The sequence below is a fragment of the Ammodytes marinus genome (assembly GCF_949987685.1).
Source record: "Ammodytes marinus genome assembly, chromosome: 8".
In the NCBI taxonomy this organism is placed as follows: Eukaryota; Metazoa; Chordata; class Actinopteri; order Uranoscopiformes; family Ammodytidae; genus Ammodytes; species Ammodytes marinus.
In genome coordinates this window covers 11,034,822-11,056,656 of record NC_137212.1, presented here as the reverse complement: position 1 = coordinate 11,056,656, position 21,835 = coordinate 11,034,822, and the positions used below count along the sequence as shown (strand labels likewise).

At 37.0% G+C, this 21,835-nt stretch overlaps 2 protein-coding genes across 3 annotated transcripts; both read right to left on the bottom strand.

Moving 5' to 3' along the window:
- Positions 1-239: 239 nt before the first annotated feature.
- On the bottom strand, positions 240-4,820 carry pex11g (peroxisomal biogenesis factor 11 gamma). 2 transcript variants are annotated; one of them, XM_080032542.1, is made up of 5 exons: positions 4,679-4,820; positions 3,399-3,596; positions 2,566-2,744; positions 1,783-1,851; positions 240-1,651 (listed from the first exon to the last, which is right to left on the bottom strand). In XM_080032542.1, exons 1-5 carry the CDS (start codon positions 4,739-4,741, stop codon positions 1,444-1,446), a joined length of 717 nt encoding a protein of 238 aa, XP_079888668.1. In that variant the 5' UTR covers positions 4,742-4,820; the 3' UTR covers positions 240-1,443. The 2 variants fall into 2 exon arrangements, with proteins under 2 accessions (XP_079888668.1, XP_079888669.1); XM_080032543.1 differs by having other exon boundaries at positions 1,793-1,851.
- A 799-nt stretch (positions 4,821-5,619) lies between these two features.
- LOC307254273 (FYN-binding protein 1) lies at positions 5,620-21,667 on the bottom strand. The gene is made up of 15 exons (XM_080032575.1): positions 21,566-21,667; positions 17,451-18,048; positions 16,764-16,866; positions 16,124-16,199; positions 15,927-15,973; positions 15,119-15,251; positions 14,464-14,626; positions 13,010-13,160; positions 12,684-12,700; positions 9,269-9,329; positions 8,970-9,012; positions 8,338-8,500; positions 6,616-6,649; positions 6,251-6,288; positions 5,620-6,095 (listed from the first exon to the last, which is right to left on the bottom strand). The coding sequence occupies exons 1-15, from the start codon at positions 21,566-21,568 to the stop codon at positions 6,058-6,060; spliced, it is 1,668 nt and encodes a 555-aa protein (XP_079888701.1). The 5' UTR covers positions 21,569-21,667; the 3' UTR covers positions 5,620-6,057.
- Positions 21,668-21,835: the final 168 nt, after the last annotated feature.

Here is a 21,835-nt window from a genome sequence, read left to right as displayed (position 1 = left end):
GACATGTCAATATTTTATTTCGTTACTCTATAAAAGCCATAACGAATACTAACTGCATCACGAAGACTTTAACCAATTAAGGCTTTATTTTTACATTAATTTATTCAATGCTTTTTAGTGAGCTCTAAATTACGATCCGTCCGTCAGCACCTAAAGGCACCGGATGCATACGTCATGTTGAACCTCCCAGACATGCTCAATCAAACTGCAATAAAACGAACCAAGAAAGGAAACATTGATCTATTAAAAAGTTTATTATTTTACATCTTCTAAAACACATTTACATATCATTTATTTAACATTTCGAACACCTTCTGTCCAAATAGAACATATAAAACTTCACTAGTGTAGTGTGTGGGCTGTTTTATAGTGATTCACAATTAGATATAATCTATCTAGCTAATTTTACAAACAGTTACTTGATCTTTACAGTAAAACAGCTGATGTAGTGTAGCTTTAGGACATTACATTCATTCATTCACAAACACATAAAACCTTATTGCGACATAAAAACATTTTTTGCTTGATTGATGTCTCAAAAAAAATTGTAATGAAAAGTTTATTAATTTGTGCATGTGAAAAAAATGCGAGATTGAAAATAAGTGTATGGAGTGTGTATCTAAGGCAACTATATACCAGCATTTCCAAAGAGTCATTCCATTTCTCTGAAAATCACCACAGCTTTAATTTCTTCACACAACCATTACCATCCCTGTTGTACCTACTCGTGCATCAACCTTCTAGTGTGATCAACCTAACATACGGTTAAACAACAACCAACAGATCAACCTGTGACCTGTCATGTACAGGATGAAATCTCGGACCGCTTTAAATATTAAAATCAAAGGATAAACACTAGAATGGTTTCAAAGCACAAGAAGAATGTGCTAAATGCAAAGATGCTGCCCCTTTTATTGGCAGTTTTAGAACATTTAGGATAGGAATCCTGCTTTCTGATATCCTTAACACTGTATTACCATGCCACCATGTATAATCTACTTTTAATACTTTTATCTGCATGTCATTACAGAAATTCTATAAATAATTCAGCATCCCTGTGATTGTGATGCTGCAGCATTAAGAGACAAGTGAAAGAACATTTGATTAATCTTGTCATTTAAACCTTACCTCCAACTTTTTGATAAGCAATTACTAACTAAAATAACTATATTTAACAACTAAAATGTCCAAATATTTGTTAAGATAAGAAGTTTTGCCACATTTCAAGAGGCTTTCAGTCACAACTGAAGCACTTGGATGATTGGTTTTAATTATAATATTGTTATATGTATTTTGTACTTTGGTTTTTACATATTTATCATTAATTTTGCTTAGACTGAGAATCCACTCAATTTGAGGATATTCTACTCATCCCCTCACTCAGCATTTCCCACCACTACACATTATTCAGTCATTAAAGCGTTCCTCACTTTGAGGTGGAGACTATGAACTGTCTGTTTGGTTGCTGGCGCTCATCTGGATCAAACCAATCAGAGACGAGAAGGTGCCCATCAGCCCCACCAGCCAGTTGGGGAATCGTCCCGCCCACAGAAAGCCGGGCGGCATCCAATGAACAGCGTTACTGAGATCAGCCATGCTGCCGAGGACAGAGAGCATCTCCCTTTGCATCTGTCTGCGCAGCTGAGATCGACTGCAGGAAGAAAAACACACTGGCTATATCAGGACATCAGTTTTGTCATTACATTACAATGTCTCACAATGTATTCACATTAACTCCTAAACAGTGAGCGGGCACTTGATAGAAAACTGTAGATACAACACCTGCTGCCACCTCCTTCCCTCTCACATCTCCTCAGCTTCTTCTTGAGTAATAGCAGAACTCTCAGTGATCTGGAGAGCGAAAGATTCACATCAAACTTCAACTGAAAATGACGGTGTTTCTGGGCCATTTGCCACATATTCAGCCCGAACAGTAAGTGACTCAGTTAGTGCTCGACAAGCACTATTTTTATTCTGTTAACTCTTTTAACTGTTTGAACATGATCAGCATTTGGTAAGGGTTTGATAAAAATAAATGTGTCAAATAAATAAAATGGTATATGTATTATGACTGAATATACAATCTATTTAATTTATTTACAGGATAGGGCTGACATTATCCTATATTTGTCTTAATCTTGTCAAATCCAATGAAAATACCAAAACCAACAATATGTTAGTTACTCTTAAATGTAATTGTCTGCACAGTGGCAACACCAAGCTAACAAAATATATCAATATTTTAGAACAGGTCACATATATGAACAGCACTGTAGCTTTTACCACATTTTACACCAACAGGAGTAATTGGTTTACTTCTTGGGGACTATTTCCAGCAGCAGATCAATAATCAAAGGGATAATAGACTACACATTTGATACTTTGGTCCGTATTAACAGCAGCATGCTGTGTGGGGAATCAATTAATTTTTCAGAATTTGGTAAAATGTCTTATACAATCTGTACATTCCGTGTAGTAACTTAGTCTGAATTATGTGCCCATTTGAATTTTTTTTAAATTCATTGTTTATGTGATTTGAATATTTGTGGACGGACGGTCTCAGACCTGAGTATCCCCAGCAGCAACGAGGTTCCCCACAGTGCAGTGCCGAGCAGCCACCACTTGTCAGACTTCACCTTGATGAGCTCGGCGTCCGCGGCCCACGCGATGTGTTCACAGGGATAGTAGAGCTGGTCGGCTACGTTGGTCAGCACCGATATCCAGCGCACTCCTGCGTCCTCCTCCTTGGAAAGATGATGTGACATGATGTGTTAACACTGCATAGATGTAGCATTAACGCATGTCACAAGTATGTGTATATATCAAAACTATGTATTTATATGTCACATAACCCTATGGTTGTTTTTTCACATAGAACAAAAATAAACAGAGTATCAAAACATGATATTTATATTTATCGTCCTGAAGCAGTACTGGAGGATAAAGTCTGAGCTTTTTTTTTCACAATGTATTGTGTGTATTATGTAAGTTAATTCAATCACTGCTTCCAGGCAAAGCTTCATGAGAACTGCTGCTGTCGAATATTGACAAAATAATCATTTCTTAAGGTGTATTAATACTATAAGAACAGGAGCTAATGCCAATTTTGTTTATTAGCTGGACGGGGAACCCTTGTATCATGTTTCCAGTGAATCCACCTCTTCCCGAGTAGATCATGGAGATTGATAAGACTTGAGTGGAGGATCATTTTTTTTTATTTATTTTTTTTTTTATTCGGGGCGGGACCCGATAAGCCTTTGGCTTCTCCTGCTTCCCTTCGGACGATAACACAAAGTAATATGTATGAATATGCAATGAGAAAATTATGTATTATGTGTAATTGTCCGGAAGAATAATAATAAATAAATAATGGGGCAGAGGGTTGTTGTGTGGCTCACCGTGGCTCCAAACCCATAGCTTTGGGAGTATGCCAGCATGGACAGGTCGTCAAACAGCCTCAGCACCGTGCGACAGTGGCTGAGCTGAGCAGAAAACAGCAGCAGGCTTTTCCCGAGCCGCTGGGATGAAACGTCTGTTTCCGCCTTCCTGGAAAGAACTCCTCCAACCAGCTGGGAGCCATAACACACCGTCCTGATCTGAGAGGACGGACAGAGCAGGAAAACACTGAGTCCAGAAGTAATAAAAGTAGTACATTAATGCTTTAAGGAGTTGTTATCTAGGGTACTTGCAGAGAAAGCTGATCTTTTAACACTAAAACTGAAAAAAGCATTTTTGCATGACGCTTTTATAAGATTTTTAGAAAAAATCTGTTATATTCTGTTATAAAAGCAAATTGTCCTTGAAATGACAGAAATAAAGGTTTCATCATCAACATCATGACCATCATATGATTCTTCATATTTTAAAAGTGCCACTGACTAATAAAACTATGATTAGATAAGATTAGACAACTTTGTAGATCCCAATAAGAGCAATTCATTCATTAATGGCCCTTTAGATGTTAAAGCTGGGGTGGAGGATTTTGGGGGAAAATGGCAGTTGGGATAGAGATTCGAATCCAAATACCTCAACTGCTCCACTTGTTTTCTTTGGTCCCTCCCCGACATGCTCTACACCAACAAAGCCGTGCCAAAGTGAATGGACAGTCCCAACAGCCAATAAAAACAGAGAATCGGAGCCTCGCTCTGATTGGTCAAAGTGTACAGCTCATGTTAATTTTGACCAATCAGAAATCACAAACCCCAGCTTTAATAGATGATGTTCTAATGCTTAATGGATCAGTTATATGCAATTGAAATGAACTGCCAGAGGTTTTAGTCCATAAAACCTCAGAAAATGCTAGAAATGCCAGAGAACAAAGTGGCTCTTAAAAATGCCTTTCTTTTGTCTTACCAAAATACATGCAGTCTACGAGGATGTAGAGGGGAATGGGAGCAATGCTTGCATTTTGGCAGAACCTCCTGAATGACTAGTATTAATTGGACTGTTTGTTTTACAATAGCATTTCAGTGAGTAGGCTAGCCTAAAAGAATTGAAAAGCAACAAATGGAAAAAGCTTAATTTCACTACATGCAGCTTCCTGATATTAAACAGCGGTCTTATATAACCCCTCTGTCTTAAAGGTGTATAAGCTTTACCTAATAGGCAACAGTAGCTTTATTACAGATTAATACCGGAGATGTAATGGGTTGTCAGGTCCGATCATTTAAAAACTTACAACTTTATCTCGGCCTCTGTATGACTCCAGCAGTCGCACCAGGGCCTCCAATGACTGCTGCATGTCCGTCTGCTGCTCAAACTCTTACACTACAATAAACAAACACGCAGATCCAGAAACTACACACACATCTCAACTTTGCACTGTTGACACTAGAGACCTCAGCTGGACTTTGAAACAGGAAGCAGCACAAATAGACTGGACTAAACGATCACCGAGAAAATCAAACTTCTTCTTCTGTTTTTTTTTGTGCGCACTGGAAGCAGAGATGTTGTGCTTGCTGCCCTCCTCAATTTGAACGACATCTTTTCTGTTTAAGCAGCTGGTGCGTGCACATATTGCAGTACAGTAAGAAATATGATAGAAATATATGATAGTTATAGTAGGATAATAAACATGCAGAATAGGGGTTGTAAATAGTAGCCTTCTATTATCAAACTGTTACTGTTACATAACTACAATGCATACTAATCTTTCAAATATTTTAGTGCACAAGAGAGGCACTTCTGTCTGCAAAGCCCAGCAGACGAAAGTGAAACCTTGCATTTACGTTACACATGAAGAAGTATGTGTGCAATATGGAGAGTGAATCCTGACATGTTTAATACATTTTCTAACTTACTAAATAATGCTCTGAAACAATGAACATTTTGAATTACACGCATTTGTAAAATAGGATGGATTTAAATAGTCTTCCTTTGCTGCTTAAAAAATACACAGAATTGGAAGGAACTATATACAATGGGGTCGAAATGTCTGAGACCACCGGTCTATATTGTGTTATTGTATATTGTTTCCAACACCAGCGTAGCAAAAAACAAAACACAAAACTTTTCAATCTTAAATATTTTACATTTCATAACATGTCATGTCAAACTCTAATATATAAACGAGAAAGAAATGAGAAAGAGCTGAGAAGCAAGAGTCAAAGAAAACTGGGACACAATTAACAAAAAGTTTATTAAATTATTTTACATAATCTCAAAGGTCGGACAAAAAACAAAGCCACAGTAATAGTGTATTCACTTTCTATGCAAGCAGATTGACAAACAATGCAATAATGACCAGTTTGTTGTTCTCAGCACGGTGTGTGTGTGTGTGTGTGTGTGTGTGTGTGTGTGTGTGTGTGTGTGTGTGTGTGTTTGTGTATGTATGTGAGAATATTTCTAGTTAGTTTTAGTTTTTGTATCAGATCATTTCTTTGTGAGCATGGCAGCTTACTGTCTGTGTTTGAATCCCTTATAATTGAATGCAACTATAAGGTCAAATAAAGCAAAATGTGTATCCAGCTGCCGGACAGTTTGATTGTTTTATATAGTTTTAAAATATTGTAAAGTTTGCTTCTTTATGTCGGGTGAGTGTGTTTAGTTTGACATGTTTTAATATTCCATGTGTGGAGTGTCGTTGTCATAGACGTCTGCAATGAAAAAAAACAAAAAAATTATTTAAAAAAATGTATTAAAAGGCAGACAGACACATGGGGTTCAAAAAAGTGCATAGTTCAGATTGCATTGGAAATCAAATAACAGTAGCAGTTTGCATTTAATACATGAAGATCCAAAGATAACTCACCGCCTGCATAGGCAACATCGTCGTATATGTCTCCCTCCCTGCAAAGGAAGGCTGATGTTAAACTGTTTGCAGAACAGGGATTTCTATTCATGTGTACGTGTACAATCTAGACCTAAAAGTTGTTAAAATTAACTTAGTTTACTGTAATCATGAACCAGAACAACATTTTCGAGATGAAATGGAAAGTTGTGTACTTTATAGATGTGTTATCATACGTCCATCTAGTACATAATATATGTGTGCAACTTATGACCTGATCTGGTATCACATATCCTGATTCGATATAATGCAATTTTATATTTATCTGCCTTTTCTCGTTTACCAAGCTAATAGTTGAACTGACAAATGGATGACGATTCACTTACATAGGAAGAAGAAGAGATCTGGACACATAACCATCTGTGAAAGATGAGACAAAACAAACTTTCAGTAAAACAGTCTCATTGAATCAGTCAAATTCATCTTCTGCTAAATTTACTTCACAATCTTGAATAAAAAAAAATGTTTGCTCTGTTTATTGTTTTTACCAAATTAAAATAAGTTTTCATTGTAATTCCCAATGCTAATAAAAGCAACAAAAAAAAATATTTATATATGTCATTGATTTCAACAAAAGTCTAATGAGGGCAGCCATGATTAGAACACTAGGATTGGTAGATTGCAAGATAAAGTATCTTTATAACATTCAAAACATTCAAATGACAGAAAAGCAGTGAAAAGTGTTGCTGGGATCTGATAGTAAAGAACGTACACATTCAGTGAAATATCTCAATTAAATTAACCTTTTTAACAAAACAGTGAAAAAAAAAATTATATATTATGTGAAAACTATAAAATAATATATATTTTCAATGTCTGTTCACATATATTAACATATTCCAATACTTCAATCTAGTTCAAAAGTGTGGAATAATTTTTTCAATCAAAATTTTCTATAAAAATAACAGAAAACTTTTTCCTTGGTTCTCCAATTTCTCTTTTTCAGATGTAATTCAGCAGTAAAGTCTACTGACGTGTACATCACTTCATCAAAGGTATTTTAATATGAAAATTGACATCATAATGACGTCAACTGTTTTACACATTATGGGATAATCTGGATTTTTTTTTTAACAAATACTTTAAGTTACATTCCAATAACATAAATCAATTGATTTAAAACCAAAAATGTACAGCAAATTAAGTTTTTTTAAGCACAACACATCTGCAGTCATAGTATTTATTGAAGTCATTGATGCATGATGTCCAATTTAGTGGACAGGTGATTAAACATCATTCCCTCCCAATGTAAAATCAATAATTGAACATTTTAACAATTATATTACTCCTAAAATGTTACTTGATGTTGCCACATTTTTTTTTACCTGCCAAAGTCTGCTATTTTAGAAGTATTTACAGGATATTCCTGAACTGCACAACATTTCTGCACCCTGCTGGCCATCTTGGTTTTGGCAAATTGTTGCTGCTCTTACAAAGGTTGGCCACTGGTTGGCAATGTAGTATTGGATGACACACAAGAGTCCACTGTAGTGGCTGATATGCAACTAGGCGATCTACACCCATGCATATTCAAGAAAACAGCTTTTGAGTAGCTGTCCACTGTAGTGACCACTATGCGTGAAAGGGTTAAATTGAAATATATTTTATTATTTTGAAAAGTACAGCATTAATAAGTGTGACATTACAGTCTCTATCATGGTTGTAGAAGTGTTAATCACAAAAGTAACGTTTTCTATTTTACTTAAATTTTTTACTTTTGCGCTTCAACAGAGCACTGTGCTTTGAATTTTTTTTGAGGAGTGGATTTTCTATAGTGGACATCTGAAGTGTTCAGTGTAATGTGGTAAATGAACAAGGCGCATTTGATTGTGCTTGGAAATAGGTATTTAGTCAATATGGGTTAAGCTCATTCACACTTCTCCTATTTATACAAAAAACTCAATGAACATTAGGAAACCTGTACACCATTACATTAATGGTCACTTATTTTATTGTAAATCTAGTCCCATCCATAAACTTGTTATGTATCAAGTGCTACTTCTGAAAAATGATATAGAATAAAAATGGGATGTGAAGTCTTTACATACATTTTCCTCGCAGGTTGCGACATAGAGCTTTCTTGCTGTTGGTGAGCTGGATGACGTCCAAGACTTCTCCGTGAGTCACGTGCAGATCCTTTCCTCCTGGTTTCTTTATGATAGAATTAGGATCCACCATCATGGTGTGCAGCACCCTGAGAGGCCCTTCAAACTGGGAAACAAGAGACATAGTGATCTTTTTTTTTTTTTTTTTTTTCAATTTAGAAATATAAGTATATGTCCTAATGGGGGAACTGTAACATGTTTATTTAATATACATTATTATTATTATTATTATTATTATTATTATTATTATTATTATTATTATTATTATTGTTGTTGTTGTTGTTGTTGTTGTTGTTGTTGTTGTTGTTGTTGTTGTTGTTGTTGTTGTTGTTGTTGTTGTTGTTGTTGTTGTTGTTGTTGTTGTTGTTATTATTATTATTATTATTATTATTATTATTATTATATTAATGATGCTTTTCATCATTGGGAAGTATGTTGAGGATCAATCCTGGGCCCCTGTTTTTTTCTGATACAATTAATATACAATAAACACATTTCCTATCCCTGCTTATGCTGATGACACTCTGCTTAATCACAAAAAAAGCATTTAGTGTGAAAGTTTGAAAATAATTTACCTTAAAATGTTTTCGTAGATCTTTCATGACTTTAGGGTCTATTCTGAAAATAAAAAGAGAATTAACAGTTAATCAAGAGGAAAACCATTACATTTATCAAGAACACATTCCACAGATTATCTCCACATATTAATAAAATACCTAAGAGCTGAACTAATCATATGCTCCAATGTGAGCATAACCTGCACCTGATCTCATCACTTATTAGACATTAATGGAATAGTGGAGCAGCCCAGACGTTCATATCTCAAGATCTCATTTCCTATTCCTTTTTCAGTGAACCAGATGTGAGTAGATACCTGATGTCAGGCGGCGGTGGAGGGAAATCCTCATTTAATGGTTGAACGTCATCATAGTCATCTAAGGACAAAACAAAAAGTACAGTAAACGTGAAATTTAAATAATCCTGTTTTCATGCAAATAGATACTGTAATAATCATTAACATTATCTCTGACACAATCAAACAAAAACAGATTTAAATTTGTTTTTATCTGATCTTGTGAGAGGAAGAAAAGTGAACAGCCAACCTGACACACACTAAAAACGAATCTAGCAGATTATTGAATATAATTTTTTGGACATATATCGGTATAAAGTTGGTCATCTTTCTCAATCTTCAAGTTTTCATATATCCTTCTGTGTTTTATGAAGCTGTATAAGTGTAATGGCGTAATTTATTAGGGGGGCCAAGCCCGAGCAGGAGCTGGAACGCGGTGCCCAAGCCCTGCTGGGCAGGGAACCCTATATTGTTTTTGCTCCGATTGTTATTATTTGTAGTCACCTTAAAGTGTGTCCACAGTCCAAACCGTAAAGGGTGCAGACATGCTAATTGCATGACTAGATCCAGGTCCGGGCCGTATACGCAGACAAAAAAATTCAGACATGCCGGCCACTAGGTGGCGCTACACCAAGGAAAACGCGTTTGGGGCTCTAACTCCCACACCGAACCTCCCACAGTCAACAACTTTATATCCACAGATTCACTGGAGTCAGCTGCATCTTTTGGCATAGGCCACGCCCATTTATGTATATATAGATGTTTTGCAAAATCGCGAAAACTGCAAAACTGACTTTTCGCTACTCCTCCCACATTTTTTGCACAATTGACACCAAACTTTGCACAGAACATCTACCGACCCACACGGAAAAAACTACTTGTTCGAAAGAATTTTGATACGACATTCGATGACGAAACGGTAGCACTGAATATTTGAAAATTAGCTAACCGTTACTTCCTTGTACGTAAATATTCATAAATTCAAAATTATAAATCGGATCAAGTCCAAATTTTAGACCTATGTTGGTGCTACCCTTAGTTGCGTTAAAAAAAAAATCGGAAAATTTCGCCATAAGGGGGCGCCATAAATGAGGAAATTATATATCTCCTAATTGACCTTTGGCTCAGTCCCCGCTAAGCCCCGCCCCCGAATGCAAATGAACCAATAGCGTTTAACTACTAACGACCCAGGATCCAGACTCGGACATTCTCAGCATCTATCTCCATAGAGAACCATTGGAGCCTGCGACACTTTTGTTGTTTTCATGGCTTTATTAATTGTTAAAGACGCAAAAATGGCCAAACGATGTGCCTGGGCCACATGCAACAGCGATACGTGATTACGCCAGCTGCTCTCATTCACGTCGTTACCCCCGCGGATTTTAAAGTCAACATTGCAGCTGCTGTCAGTGCCCGCAGATATTTCAGACTGGAGGAAATTTAACAAGTTGGATTATATTTTAAAAAGGGAAAGAATGAATAGCAAGAGAAATGCCTGCGCCAGCCTTGGACGGTTTACAACAGCGAAAAGGACCAACAATGTACGAGCGTTTCAAACGGGCAGGTAGCCTACATGAACGGAAGGATGCTAGCTAGCTCTGCTGTCAGTCACACTGGATGATAACTATCAGCTTGCTTCTTTCTACAGCCAGGGAGTCAGATTGGTGAGTCAGAAACTATTTTGGGGTTTATTTAATAATCAGTTGATGAATTTATGCCGAGTGCAAGCCATGATGCTTTTTATATTCAATTGAGCAGTTGTGTTTTCATTGTTGCTGATGGACAAACATAGTTGGAGCTGTGCAATAATCAAGGATAAAGAGATGGTTTAATTCTGATGCTGGACATAGCCTGTATGCTACTGGTACTTTATCTATTAAGATTTAGTTTATGGAGGTGCCTTCAGTTAGATTTCCTACAGAACATTGAGTGCTGTCTTTTATTTTGAAAGCTAAACAGAAGAAACCGAGTAGTGTAAATCGGCGAAGGTTTGACTTGTTCCCCTGCGTACTTCCCGGCCCTTGATGTGAGAGACGAGTCCGTTAAGTTGATGGATGAGATGTTTTATCATTTAGAGAAAACTACAGTACGCACAAAACAGAACCTGCAGTCACTGTCGTGTCATTTCAAATACGTCTGGTCTGTGTGTGTATGTGCGAGAGAGAGCTGCCATATTGTAAACAAGCAGTCAGCTGCGACAACTTGTCCGAGTTAGCAACAGTAACTAAGGAGGGCGGGGCTTAGCCAAAGGTCAATTGGCCAAAGGAATATTCTTAAAACTCAAGGGAAACCATCAAGGGGCATACACGAGTCTATATAAAAAATATGACCAAGAAATATTAATGTGGGCGGGACTTATTAATAAATTATTATTTTTTTTTTTCATCAAAGTGTTTCGGCAGCAATGCTAATCGCAGCTAGCATGTCCATTGACATTACATTGTGTAGTTAGCTCCGGCCGCCATTTTGTCAAGGCTGACAATCTGCTTTTGCTCATAACTCGCCAACCAAACATCGCACATTAAAAAACTTGAGATCCCCTTGTTCTGTAAATTGAGCTGCATCGTTCTACCGTGGCAGTTTTGCGAAATTCATCCATAAGGGGCGCGCCAAAAGCACACAAAATGTATATCTTGTATACAACTCCCACACCGAACTTTTACATCCCTGGATTCTGTGAAGTGAGCGGCCGGCGCCGTGGTCTGGGACGCCCGGGTCGCGATTTGCGCCGGAGGCTTGGCCCCCTCATAACTGCTTGCAGTTCTAGTTTTACTTGCAGTTGATAGTTTTAGGGCCATTGTAGGTAAAAAAAAAAAATAAATAAATACAAATCCGAGGGAGAAAGAATAATTTTCCATTACCGGTACATTCAACTCATGCATTCATGAGAATTTTTTTTTTTATATTTTTGAGGAATAAATTATCATCTTTTAATTAGACTTAACAACCTGGGCCTTTAAGTTGTATAAATAAACATGAAATTTTTTGTTTCTGATGTGCAATATAGAAGTTGAATAAAATGTGAAATTTGACCTGTAGTAATCCTAATCTGACATTAAAGGAGAAGTAAGTGATATTTTTTGTTAATACATGTGTTTAATATCTCTATATTCATACAGCAATCACTTAAAAAGTATACTCAGTTCATAACATACTGTAGGTCTCCCAGTCACTCAGCTTTGCAGTAATTGCCAGTTAAAATGTTGAGTATCTCGCTTGTTTTTATCCGATCAGCTATAAAGAGGCGGGTCTCTGTGCCTGTGAACATGACTCGCTGCTTTCCATCGCGGCACTATCTGACGAAGATGGCTGCGTGTTCATCTGGTGGTGACATAGGGATGAGGGTGGGGACTGCTAACTGCAGACGCTGACAGGAAGTTAGCTAAAAGTACCATATCACTTACTTTTCCTTTAATGTTTATGTGTTGTTACTTACCATCATCTTCGAGCGTGCTGAGGATTAGAAGAGAACAACATGTTAGCTGGATAAAAACGTGGGGGAAATTGAGGAAGCAAAGCAACCAAACAATTAGGTTAGTTTACGGAGTAGCTAATCACTAATCAAGAGAATATTTAAACATGTTCTCATAATATTAGATGAGAAAGGTTTAATACAGTAGGGTAAGGCATATATCTAGCACAATTCAGACAAGGAAAGGCAAGGCAATTCAAAGTGTTTTAAAAGGGGCATATACATACATTAAAGAAGAAGACATAAGAAAATATTGAGATTGCAAGCATGACTAACATGATCTACTGTACCTGTCTCTGTTATTTGACTCCACATTTAACATCTGCTGGGGGTCTGGAGGTGGTGGAGGCAACTGTGATGTGTCTATTTTTCTGGACAGGAGAAATTTTCGCTTCACTGCCTCGTAGTCGACATCCACACATGTGTTACTGACGTATCCATCTGCAAGGTAACAAAACATCTCAACACTGTACTTTTGCTTTATTATGAAAAAGTGTGTAGGTCAACACACACAAATCTGATAACTTATCTAATGCATGAACAAAGTTACACATTTTGTGCATATTGTTATACAGTATATAGTTAAATTAAATACTAAGAACATATAAGACTGAAAGGTTGAAGGAAAGGTCCCCAGGATTTTGGGATTTCCAGGATAGAGTTGTGTATCATCAGCGAAACATGATACATAATATTTTTACATTCATCAGACAAAATGTCTTATTAGTCCTTATGAGACAAGAGTAGAAGAGTATTCATGCAAACTTCTCCACAAAAGCTAAGAGTAAATGCAACATTTGAAATGTATTTACATACAATTAAATAATGCATCAACCAGACAAGTGGACACCTATATCTATTGTGATGATTACCCTACATCCAAAAACTGGGAGAACACGGGACTTTGAGCCAATTAAAAAATGTGCTGGTTCCTTTAGAAATATTGCTATCTCAGTTTACACATTTAAAAGGCAGAATATCATTGCAGTAACAGCCAACATTTCAGATAGAAAGCTTGTATGGACTTCATATCAACAGAAGTCTCTGCAGGTTATTTCAGGCTAATAACCAAAGCAGGGCCAGACTTAGTCAAGACCAGGAACAGACTAGTATGAACCCTACACTGCTGGGGGTGCACAAAACAAGAGAAAAATAAATAAATAAATTAGTCAGTTATTGGTTGCATTTAAAGCAGGAACTATGCACCTATGTTACTTAGTAAGAAAACGGTTATCATACAGTATATTTCTAAAGGAAAACAAATACTCAGTGGCCACTTTATTAAGTACGGTACACATGTAAAAACTTATGCAATTAGATACAACAGTTCAGCCAAAATGATTGACTGTAAGTATCAATTTATATCTTTACTATTGAGGTTTTTGTTAGCAGTTGGAGTGTTTTAGTGGACTGCATACTTCTGAATTTTGTTTCTAAGGTTTTGTCCAACCCATCCAATCACACACCACTAAATAGAAAACTATTCACATTCAATCACTGTAGTTTTGTTTACAAATTAAGCAGACAAGGAACTTTAATGATATCCCGGTCTAAAATATCATCCCAGTCCTTTTCATTTGAGACCAAGATGACATTGAGTAAAATGCATTTGATTCTAAGACAAACCGAGACCTTCACAAATTGGTCCGGAGACCGGGCTCAAGACCAACACAACTTCCAAAGGGAAGGTCAAAACTGGACAGTTCTCTGTAAATTCTTGATTACAATTTAAAGTGAAACTCACAGTTTCCGTTGAGCGTACGGGCCAACCATTTTCCTCCTGGGTTATTCTTCACTCGGAGGATCTCAATGCTCTCGTCTTGTTGTACGCTCAGGTCCAGTTTTCCTCCTCCGTGCCAGTCGTGCCGGACTCTGGCTAAATGAAGAACCTCCACCTCCCCTTGCAACTACAGAAGGACAGAAGATAAACTGTGAAAGATACAATTTACAGATTATGAAAGAGATTTTGACAGATGGAGTGGGTGGGATTGAAAAAACTCAATGTTTAAGGATTTAAGTTGCCTATTTGAATTTCAATGAAGGAAATGGTTTAATACATAAATAAAGATATATATTTCAGAATGTATTTTTTATTGAGTGATTGATTACACTACATAACTACCTTGATAACTAAAGGTAATATGTGTCCAATCAGTACATTATTCTTACTTTTTTTCCCTTGCAACTTGGACTTCAGAGTTACAGTATGTCAAAGAATAAAAGTTATATTTTGGCTTGAACCATTGACGTTTTCCAATGTTTTAACTACTGAACCTTCATCCTGATTCGTAAGGTGGAGCATTTTCTTAAATTGTCAGTACCAAAAGTGATGCTCTTTGATCTGATGAAGTAGAAAATGTGTTTTGGTAGATGTTTCTGTGTGGACAATGGTTCCTCACCTGGAAGTTCTTCTTCAACTCTTTTTCTCTTTTCTGATGCTCTATCTTTTCTTTTTTCTCTTGTTCTCGTTGCTTCTTTGCTTCTTTTTTGTTCTTCTTCTCTGCTTTACCCCGATTTACCTCCACCTGGTCCCTTTAAAGGAACACATCAAATGTACTTACATTAACATCTAATCTCTCCAGCCATAGTGACCCTGTGAGTCTGTACAAACTACAAAGCTGTGCTTTGAGCAAAATACTAATGTCATGTTACTGATCTGGGAAAGGATGTTTATTTGTGATTAAATAGAAGAATCAACCACTTATATATTAGCGCTGTAATGTTATATAATTGACAAAATCAACATGATTGTATCCCGATGACTGAATTCATTTCTTTGGAAACACTTCACGGCAAACTGTTTTACCAACCGCAGTGTCCCACAAACTGCACTGCCTTCATGTGCTTTAACAGTAAACAACATAAATCACAGAAACAACTTATAAACATAAAAACATAACTGCACACTACACCTGTGAAAAAACAGTTTTTTTTTACTTTAAAACCAAAGGAGCAGACATCATTGCCAGTTGATGATAATCACTAGTTAATGATAACACTTAAAGCACATTGTGTCTATAATTAAGACAATCTTGTTGTCGGTAGTTGCTTCAGCGGTACGAGCAGTGAGTTCAAAAATAGAAGTAGCAGAAACAGATACTTCATGCATGTTTCTTCAGCTGCAGCCATTTTCTACTTTTTGCCAAAACTTCTCTTATCATGTGCAGAACATGGTTTTAATGGTAAAGGCAGAAAATTCATACTTACTCATCAATGGACTCATACACATCATCATCATCATCATCATCGCCATCCTACAAGAGAAAAAAAAAGAACTTGTACATGAATGGTTAGATTATAGGGGAAGGCCAGCCACTGTAAGAAAATCAAATGATCCAAGAATAAAAAGTTGGCATTCTCACTCCACAGTGAGTATCATTTCAGTGTGATTTTCGTGTCCTTACCCCGTCCAAACACTGTGAACTGTTGTCACTCCAGCTTGCAATGTCGTCATAGGGGTCTTGGTTATCTTCAATGTCCCTGAAATCAATACACAATATTATCATATTATTATTATTATTATTATTATTATTATTATTATTATTATTATTATTATTATTATTATTATTATTATTATTATTATTATTATTATTATTATTATTATTATTATTATTATTATTATTATTGTTGTTGTTGTTTACAATATCTGCACTAACAATCTGTATAATTTTAACTAAACCATCAGAGGCGGCTTAACATTTCTTTCAATATTTATTAGCAGTGGAAACTAAGTTGTACGGTAGTTTTTAGGAGAGTGTTGCATTATGACAAGGAACGAAAGACAGCAAAAAAAAAAACATTATTCATATTATAAACACATACATTGTATGTTCACAACTTTTATTGTAAATACAAGATCGTCAATTTAAGTCAGTTCTCATTTAAATAGCCCAGCGTCACAAATAGCAATTTGCATCAGGGGGCTTCAAAATCTGTATAGCATACGACACCCTCTGTCCTCAGACCCTCAACTTGGATAAGGAACAACTCCCCAAAAAAGCCCCATTATTGTCATTGCACTGTGTGAACCAGTTAAATACTTACATGCAGGAAATTTGGTGTGGCAGACTACTGGGTTTGCTGGATCGTTGTGGCAGTTTTGGGATACTGACTACAGCAGGTAGAGACATTTTTCTCCCTGCTAGGACTAAAAAAAGCAAAATATTAAAAATTAAAACATACTATCAAAATGTTACATTCCATGATAAAAAATAGTAAAGCTAACCATGATGAAGAAGAATGTCAAGAAGAGTAACTGATTTGTAATTGTTTCCCTTCTATATTTCACAGCAGATATTAAAATAAAAACACATGTGTTGGGATTAACACTAATGATAGCTTTGTTCTTTTTAAGGACCAGGACCCTGAAACTGTAGCAGCTACTGTAAATGGAATGAAGACATTATTACTACAGCACTAACACCTCTGCTTTTCTATTGTGACATGACAAAATGTGAAAAAGGCAAAATGAAAAGGGACAAAATGAAAGCAGAGCAGGAAATAAACTATTTTTCACTTGTGCTACATTGACTGATCTTTCAAATCAAGCAGCCACTTTCATGAATTTGCCACTGTAAACAGTCAAATCGGTTGAGCGTTTAATAAACAGATCAAACGGTCAAATGCAAGAGAAATATAAGTATTAATATTCCATTTGGACATCAGAAATGTCCAGATCATCCTCATTTATTAGTCTAATCCTGCATAAAAAGAAATCTGTGAGCGACTTACCGTCCTCTTTTCTTGGGCCAGGAAGCGCAGGTCCTCGGCTGAACCTTAGAAAGGGCTCCAGGTTGACATTGGGAGGCCGTTTGGGTTTCAGAGGTAGAGGTCCTTCAGGAGGAAGGGCCTTCCTAAGCGGGGTCACATCCCCTGCGCTCCTCTGTCGGGGCTGCTGTCGGAGCAGTACAGGGGTGGAGGTATGAGCTGGTGCAGGGGCAGGAGCTGGAGTTGGTTTGGGGCCTGGAGGCCTCTGGTGTCTCAGCATCATGTTCTGTGGAATCTCTCCTTTCAGCTTCACCTTGCTGATGTCCACTGGCTGAAAGGATGCTCTGGCTCCAGGATGGGGATACGCTCGAGGGGGGAAAACCGGTCTGGACGGCATTGCTGCTGCCCTGGGGAACCTCACCAAGCCTGGGCCAGCCATCGGTGGAGGAACGGTGGGAGACAGTCTGTGTAAGGCCATATCGTTTTGTGTCACAGGCAGGGCCGATCTCCCAAACCCAGGTCGTGGAGACTTAGGGGAGCCGCTGTCTCGACTGCTGGTGTCTGAGGCGCTGGCTGTGTTGTTGAACCGGGCCCTCAGAGCCTTGACATCAATGCTGTCCTCCTGAGGACAACACAGGAGCACAACACCACTGTAGCAGCTTTGTCTCTGAAGCAGGAAGTCAGCAGCACCCCACTCCCCGTCAAACCCCTACGCTAACTTTACAAAGTGACAATGCACAGTGCAACAACACAGTTTCCTGCTTGTTTGATCTAGAGAGAGCTGACAATGTGCAGCAGACAATAGTGCCAAATTGAGATATTGAAGTCAGCAACAAGCAATGAGTAATTAAAACTTTTAAGAAATTTTAACGTGTCAATAATTATAGAATAAAATCTTATTTCGTTTGCAGCCCACAGTAGCTCAATAAATGGAAATGAATTCCCATTTCATAGCGACCACGACAAAGAGAGTGTTATTTAATTTGCATGAAAGTGACAGCAACTATACCAATCCTTCATTTTGGATCCGGGAATCTATATGTAACATTGTACAGTTATTATGTGTCAGCAGTGTTTGACGTAATTGGGAGTTTTTTTTACTTTGATGAGGTTTCATGATAAATCTTTTAAAAGCTAGTTACGCCCCCAGAGGGTTTTTTCGGCGTTGGGAGAGGTTGTCTTTGTTGCATCTGCTAGTTTCTGTCATTTAGAGTCATGATGACAATAATATGCAAACCAAAACTTATAAAAAAGAAAGTTAAATAATTTGTAGGTGAGCATCGTCTTATTGCTGACTAGTGGATATCACATTTTTACTATAATGTTTTTTAAATTTGGGTTTAAGTTAAGTTGTTTTATTTCTTGATGTTTGTTTTATGTTAGAGCACTGTGTTTTCTTTGCACCTTTGTAGCACCTTAACTAAAAATAAAAGTTCACTTACTTACTAAGTGGTAAGACCATTTCATTTTCACTTTATTAACTTGTCTGTTTTTGGCTGCTGTTCACACACTCTGTCTCTTTATTTTTATTGCACTGTGTGTTAAGAAGAGATTTCCTGTTTGGTTCCTCATACTCACACTGATATCCACCACCTTGCTGCTGTATAAGTGGAACTATGCACCTATGTTACTTAGTAAGAAAACGGATATCATACAGTATATTTCTAAAGGAAAACAAATACTCAGTGGCCACTTTATTAAGTACGGTACACATGTAAAAACTAATGCAATTAGATACAACAGTTCAGCCAAAATGATTGACTGTAAGTATCAATTTATATCTTTACTATTGAGGTTTTTGTTAGCAGTTGGAGTGTTTTAGTGGACTGCATACTTCTGAATTTTGTTTCTAAGGTTTTGTCCAACCCATCCAATCACACACCACTAAATAGAAAACTATTAATAAATATCTAGTTGAATAAACAGCTCTCTGAAGGGTTAAGAATAACTGAGCGTTATAATATTCCAAAATTTCAAATTTGTGGCAGATCTGTTGCATCGGTTTGCATTAAATTGTATAGGCACACTGTGAGAAAAAGATAAGTGCCGAAATGAGTCTGATGTTATTTGGGTGTTTAGGTCCTTTCATTCTCAACTTGTCAAAGGAACCAAGATGAAGAAGGTTTGAATAAAGAGCAGTTTTAAAAGTAGCCATAGCGGTCAGAGGTGAGAGAAAATATCATTGGGTGAGTTTAACTTCTGTGGGTGGAGTCAGAAAACTGATTCGCTAACTGACAAATATGATCAGTGAGGAGGAAAACATGGTGGAAATGAAAGAAAATTCTGCTGTGAATGAATTTGCTTGTACTTTGTCATGTTGACAAAGTGATACCATGATGATAACAAAGGGCAGTGATGGAAGAAGTGCTCTTTAAAAGTAGCAGTACGACAGTCTACAGGTACTCTTGTCTGTGTTCAAAATGGTAAACGTTTTAGCATCAAAATATAGATCAAAAACCAAGAATGTTGCAGCAGATAAAGGAGCTTATTTGTATAACTATTTTCCTAGGATTGATAATAAAGTCTAATTTTAACCTAATAACTTAATAATTTATTTGTTATTATATCCTGTATTATTAATCGGAATCTGTAAGGTAACAAGAGGTATTAAATGAATGTAGAGGAGTAAAAATTGTACTTCAACATATATTCATACTGTGAAATAAATGTTCACCGTCTATAGTTCTGGACACCTAAGATTGTTAGAGAGGTCGGGAGGAACAGCAGGAAGTGCTCACGACCACACACCTCTGAACCTCGGCCAGCATCCTGCGGGGGTTGCCATAGCAACACCATCTTCTGCACCAATTGCGTGCAAGCGCTGCAGTCTTCTCTTATTCGTATTACAAGCAACAAAAGGAAACCGACTAAAACTTTTTTTCACCACACCACATAACACTCACACACGGGGTTCCACTTTCAGTCAGCGAGCGCCTGCAGACGAAACATAGCGTGTGTTTGAGTGTGTGTATCTATAGCCTACTTGTGTGTGTGTGTGTGTGTGTGTGTGTGTGTGTGTGTACTACTGACACACCATTGCAGATGTTTTAAAAAGGTCTCACCAAAGACTGTAGCTGAGCAGGTGTACAGCAGAGAACTCTGCGACTGACCTACAAAATTACGACTGTCAGATAAAATATAAATAGTAATTATTTTCTGTAGTGTGAAGATTTTTGTTTTTCTGGTATTTTGATTTCTATTGGTGTCTTTCCTAGATCTAAATAGTCTTTTCTTAGTTTCAGCTATAGTCCGTAATATGTGAAGCTTTTTGAATGAAAGTAGCTGATTAATTAAAGTCTGGTTCAAGTGGAGCTTTGTAGTCAAGATTATCTAAAATATTGTACACACTTATATCACGCATTTACTATTTAAAGGCTAAATATCGACCATCATTGATCTTTTTCTGTGGTCTATTTAAAAGAAAGTCTTAAAATACAGTTAACATGTGTCATTTAAGAGGACTAGGAAAGATAGAAGAGTAGAAGTAAAGCATTCCTGAGCACTACAGTCTCTACAGTTACACTCTCCCTGTCCACCCATGTTAATGTCACTGTCCTATATGTTTCTTGGGGGGGTGTGAACTGGAATGCCATTTCGTTGTTCTGTAATGGTTCAATGACAAATAAAGATCTATCTATCTATCTATCTACATTGTGAATCATTAACCAGTGATGGCTGTTTGAAATAAAGCTTCCTTTCATCAGCAGCAACATGGAGTTTTTTTTGTTCATATTCCAACTTCCCCATTAACTGTAAAACATAATTTTGGAATACAACTGTTGCTGAACACATTTGCACCGCTTTATTGCAAACACAAGAGATTCAGGATCTGCCGTTTCGTTTACATCAGATCAGGCATTTGCAGTAATTGTGCACCAGGTCAAAATGTTGAAAAAGATTATGTAATAGTTACTTTAATTACATGATAGGAAACCGAGGTTTTACCCGCAGTGTAAAGATACAAACTATCTAAAGTATTTTTACACGCCTTAATGGTCAGGAGGAAATTACCAGATTAAAACACATGCAGAGAAGTGTGTAAGGTGGAGGTGTTACTCTCACCATTGACTAAAACCGTAGGCTATATATATCATTCTTTTTTAAACTTCTAAATAAGTCTGTAAATAACAATGTCTTACCATATTTGCTTTTAGTGCTGGTTTTAGAGATAGATAAAGTGCTCCATGTTCAGCAGTGAATAATTCTCCTTGCTGACAGCTTCATGACCTGTGTCACTAAACTTTCTGGAAATGAGGAAATGCTCAGTAAGTCACAGCAGGGCGACTGGCAGCGACATAACATCGGCTTGACAGAGGAGAACATTTGTTTAATTTTGATGTCTGTATTTTTTCTCTCCCTTTACTTTCACTTGTTGTGTGTTCTGAATTGTATTCTGAATGTACAGTATA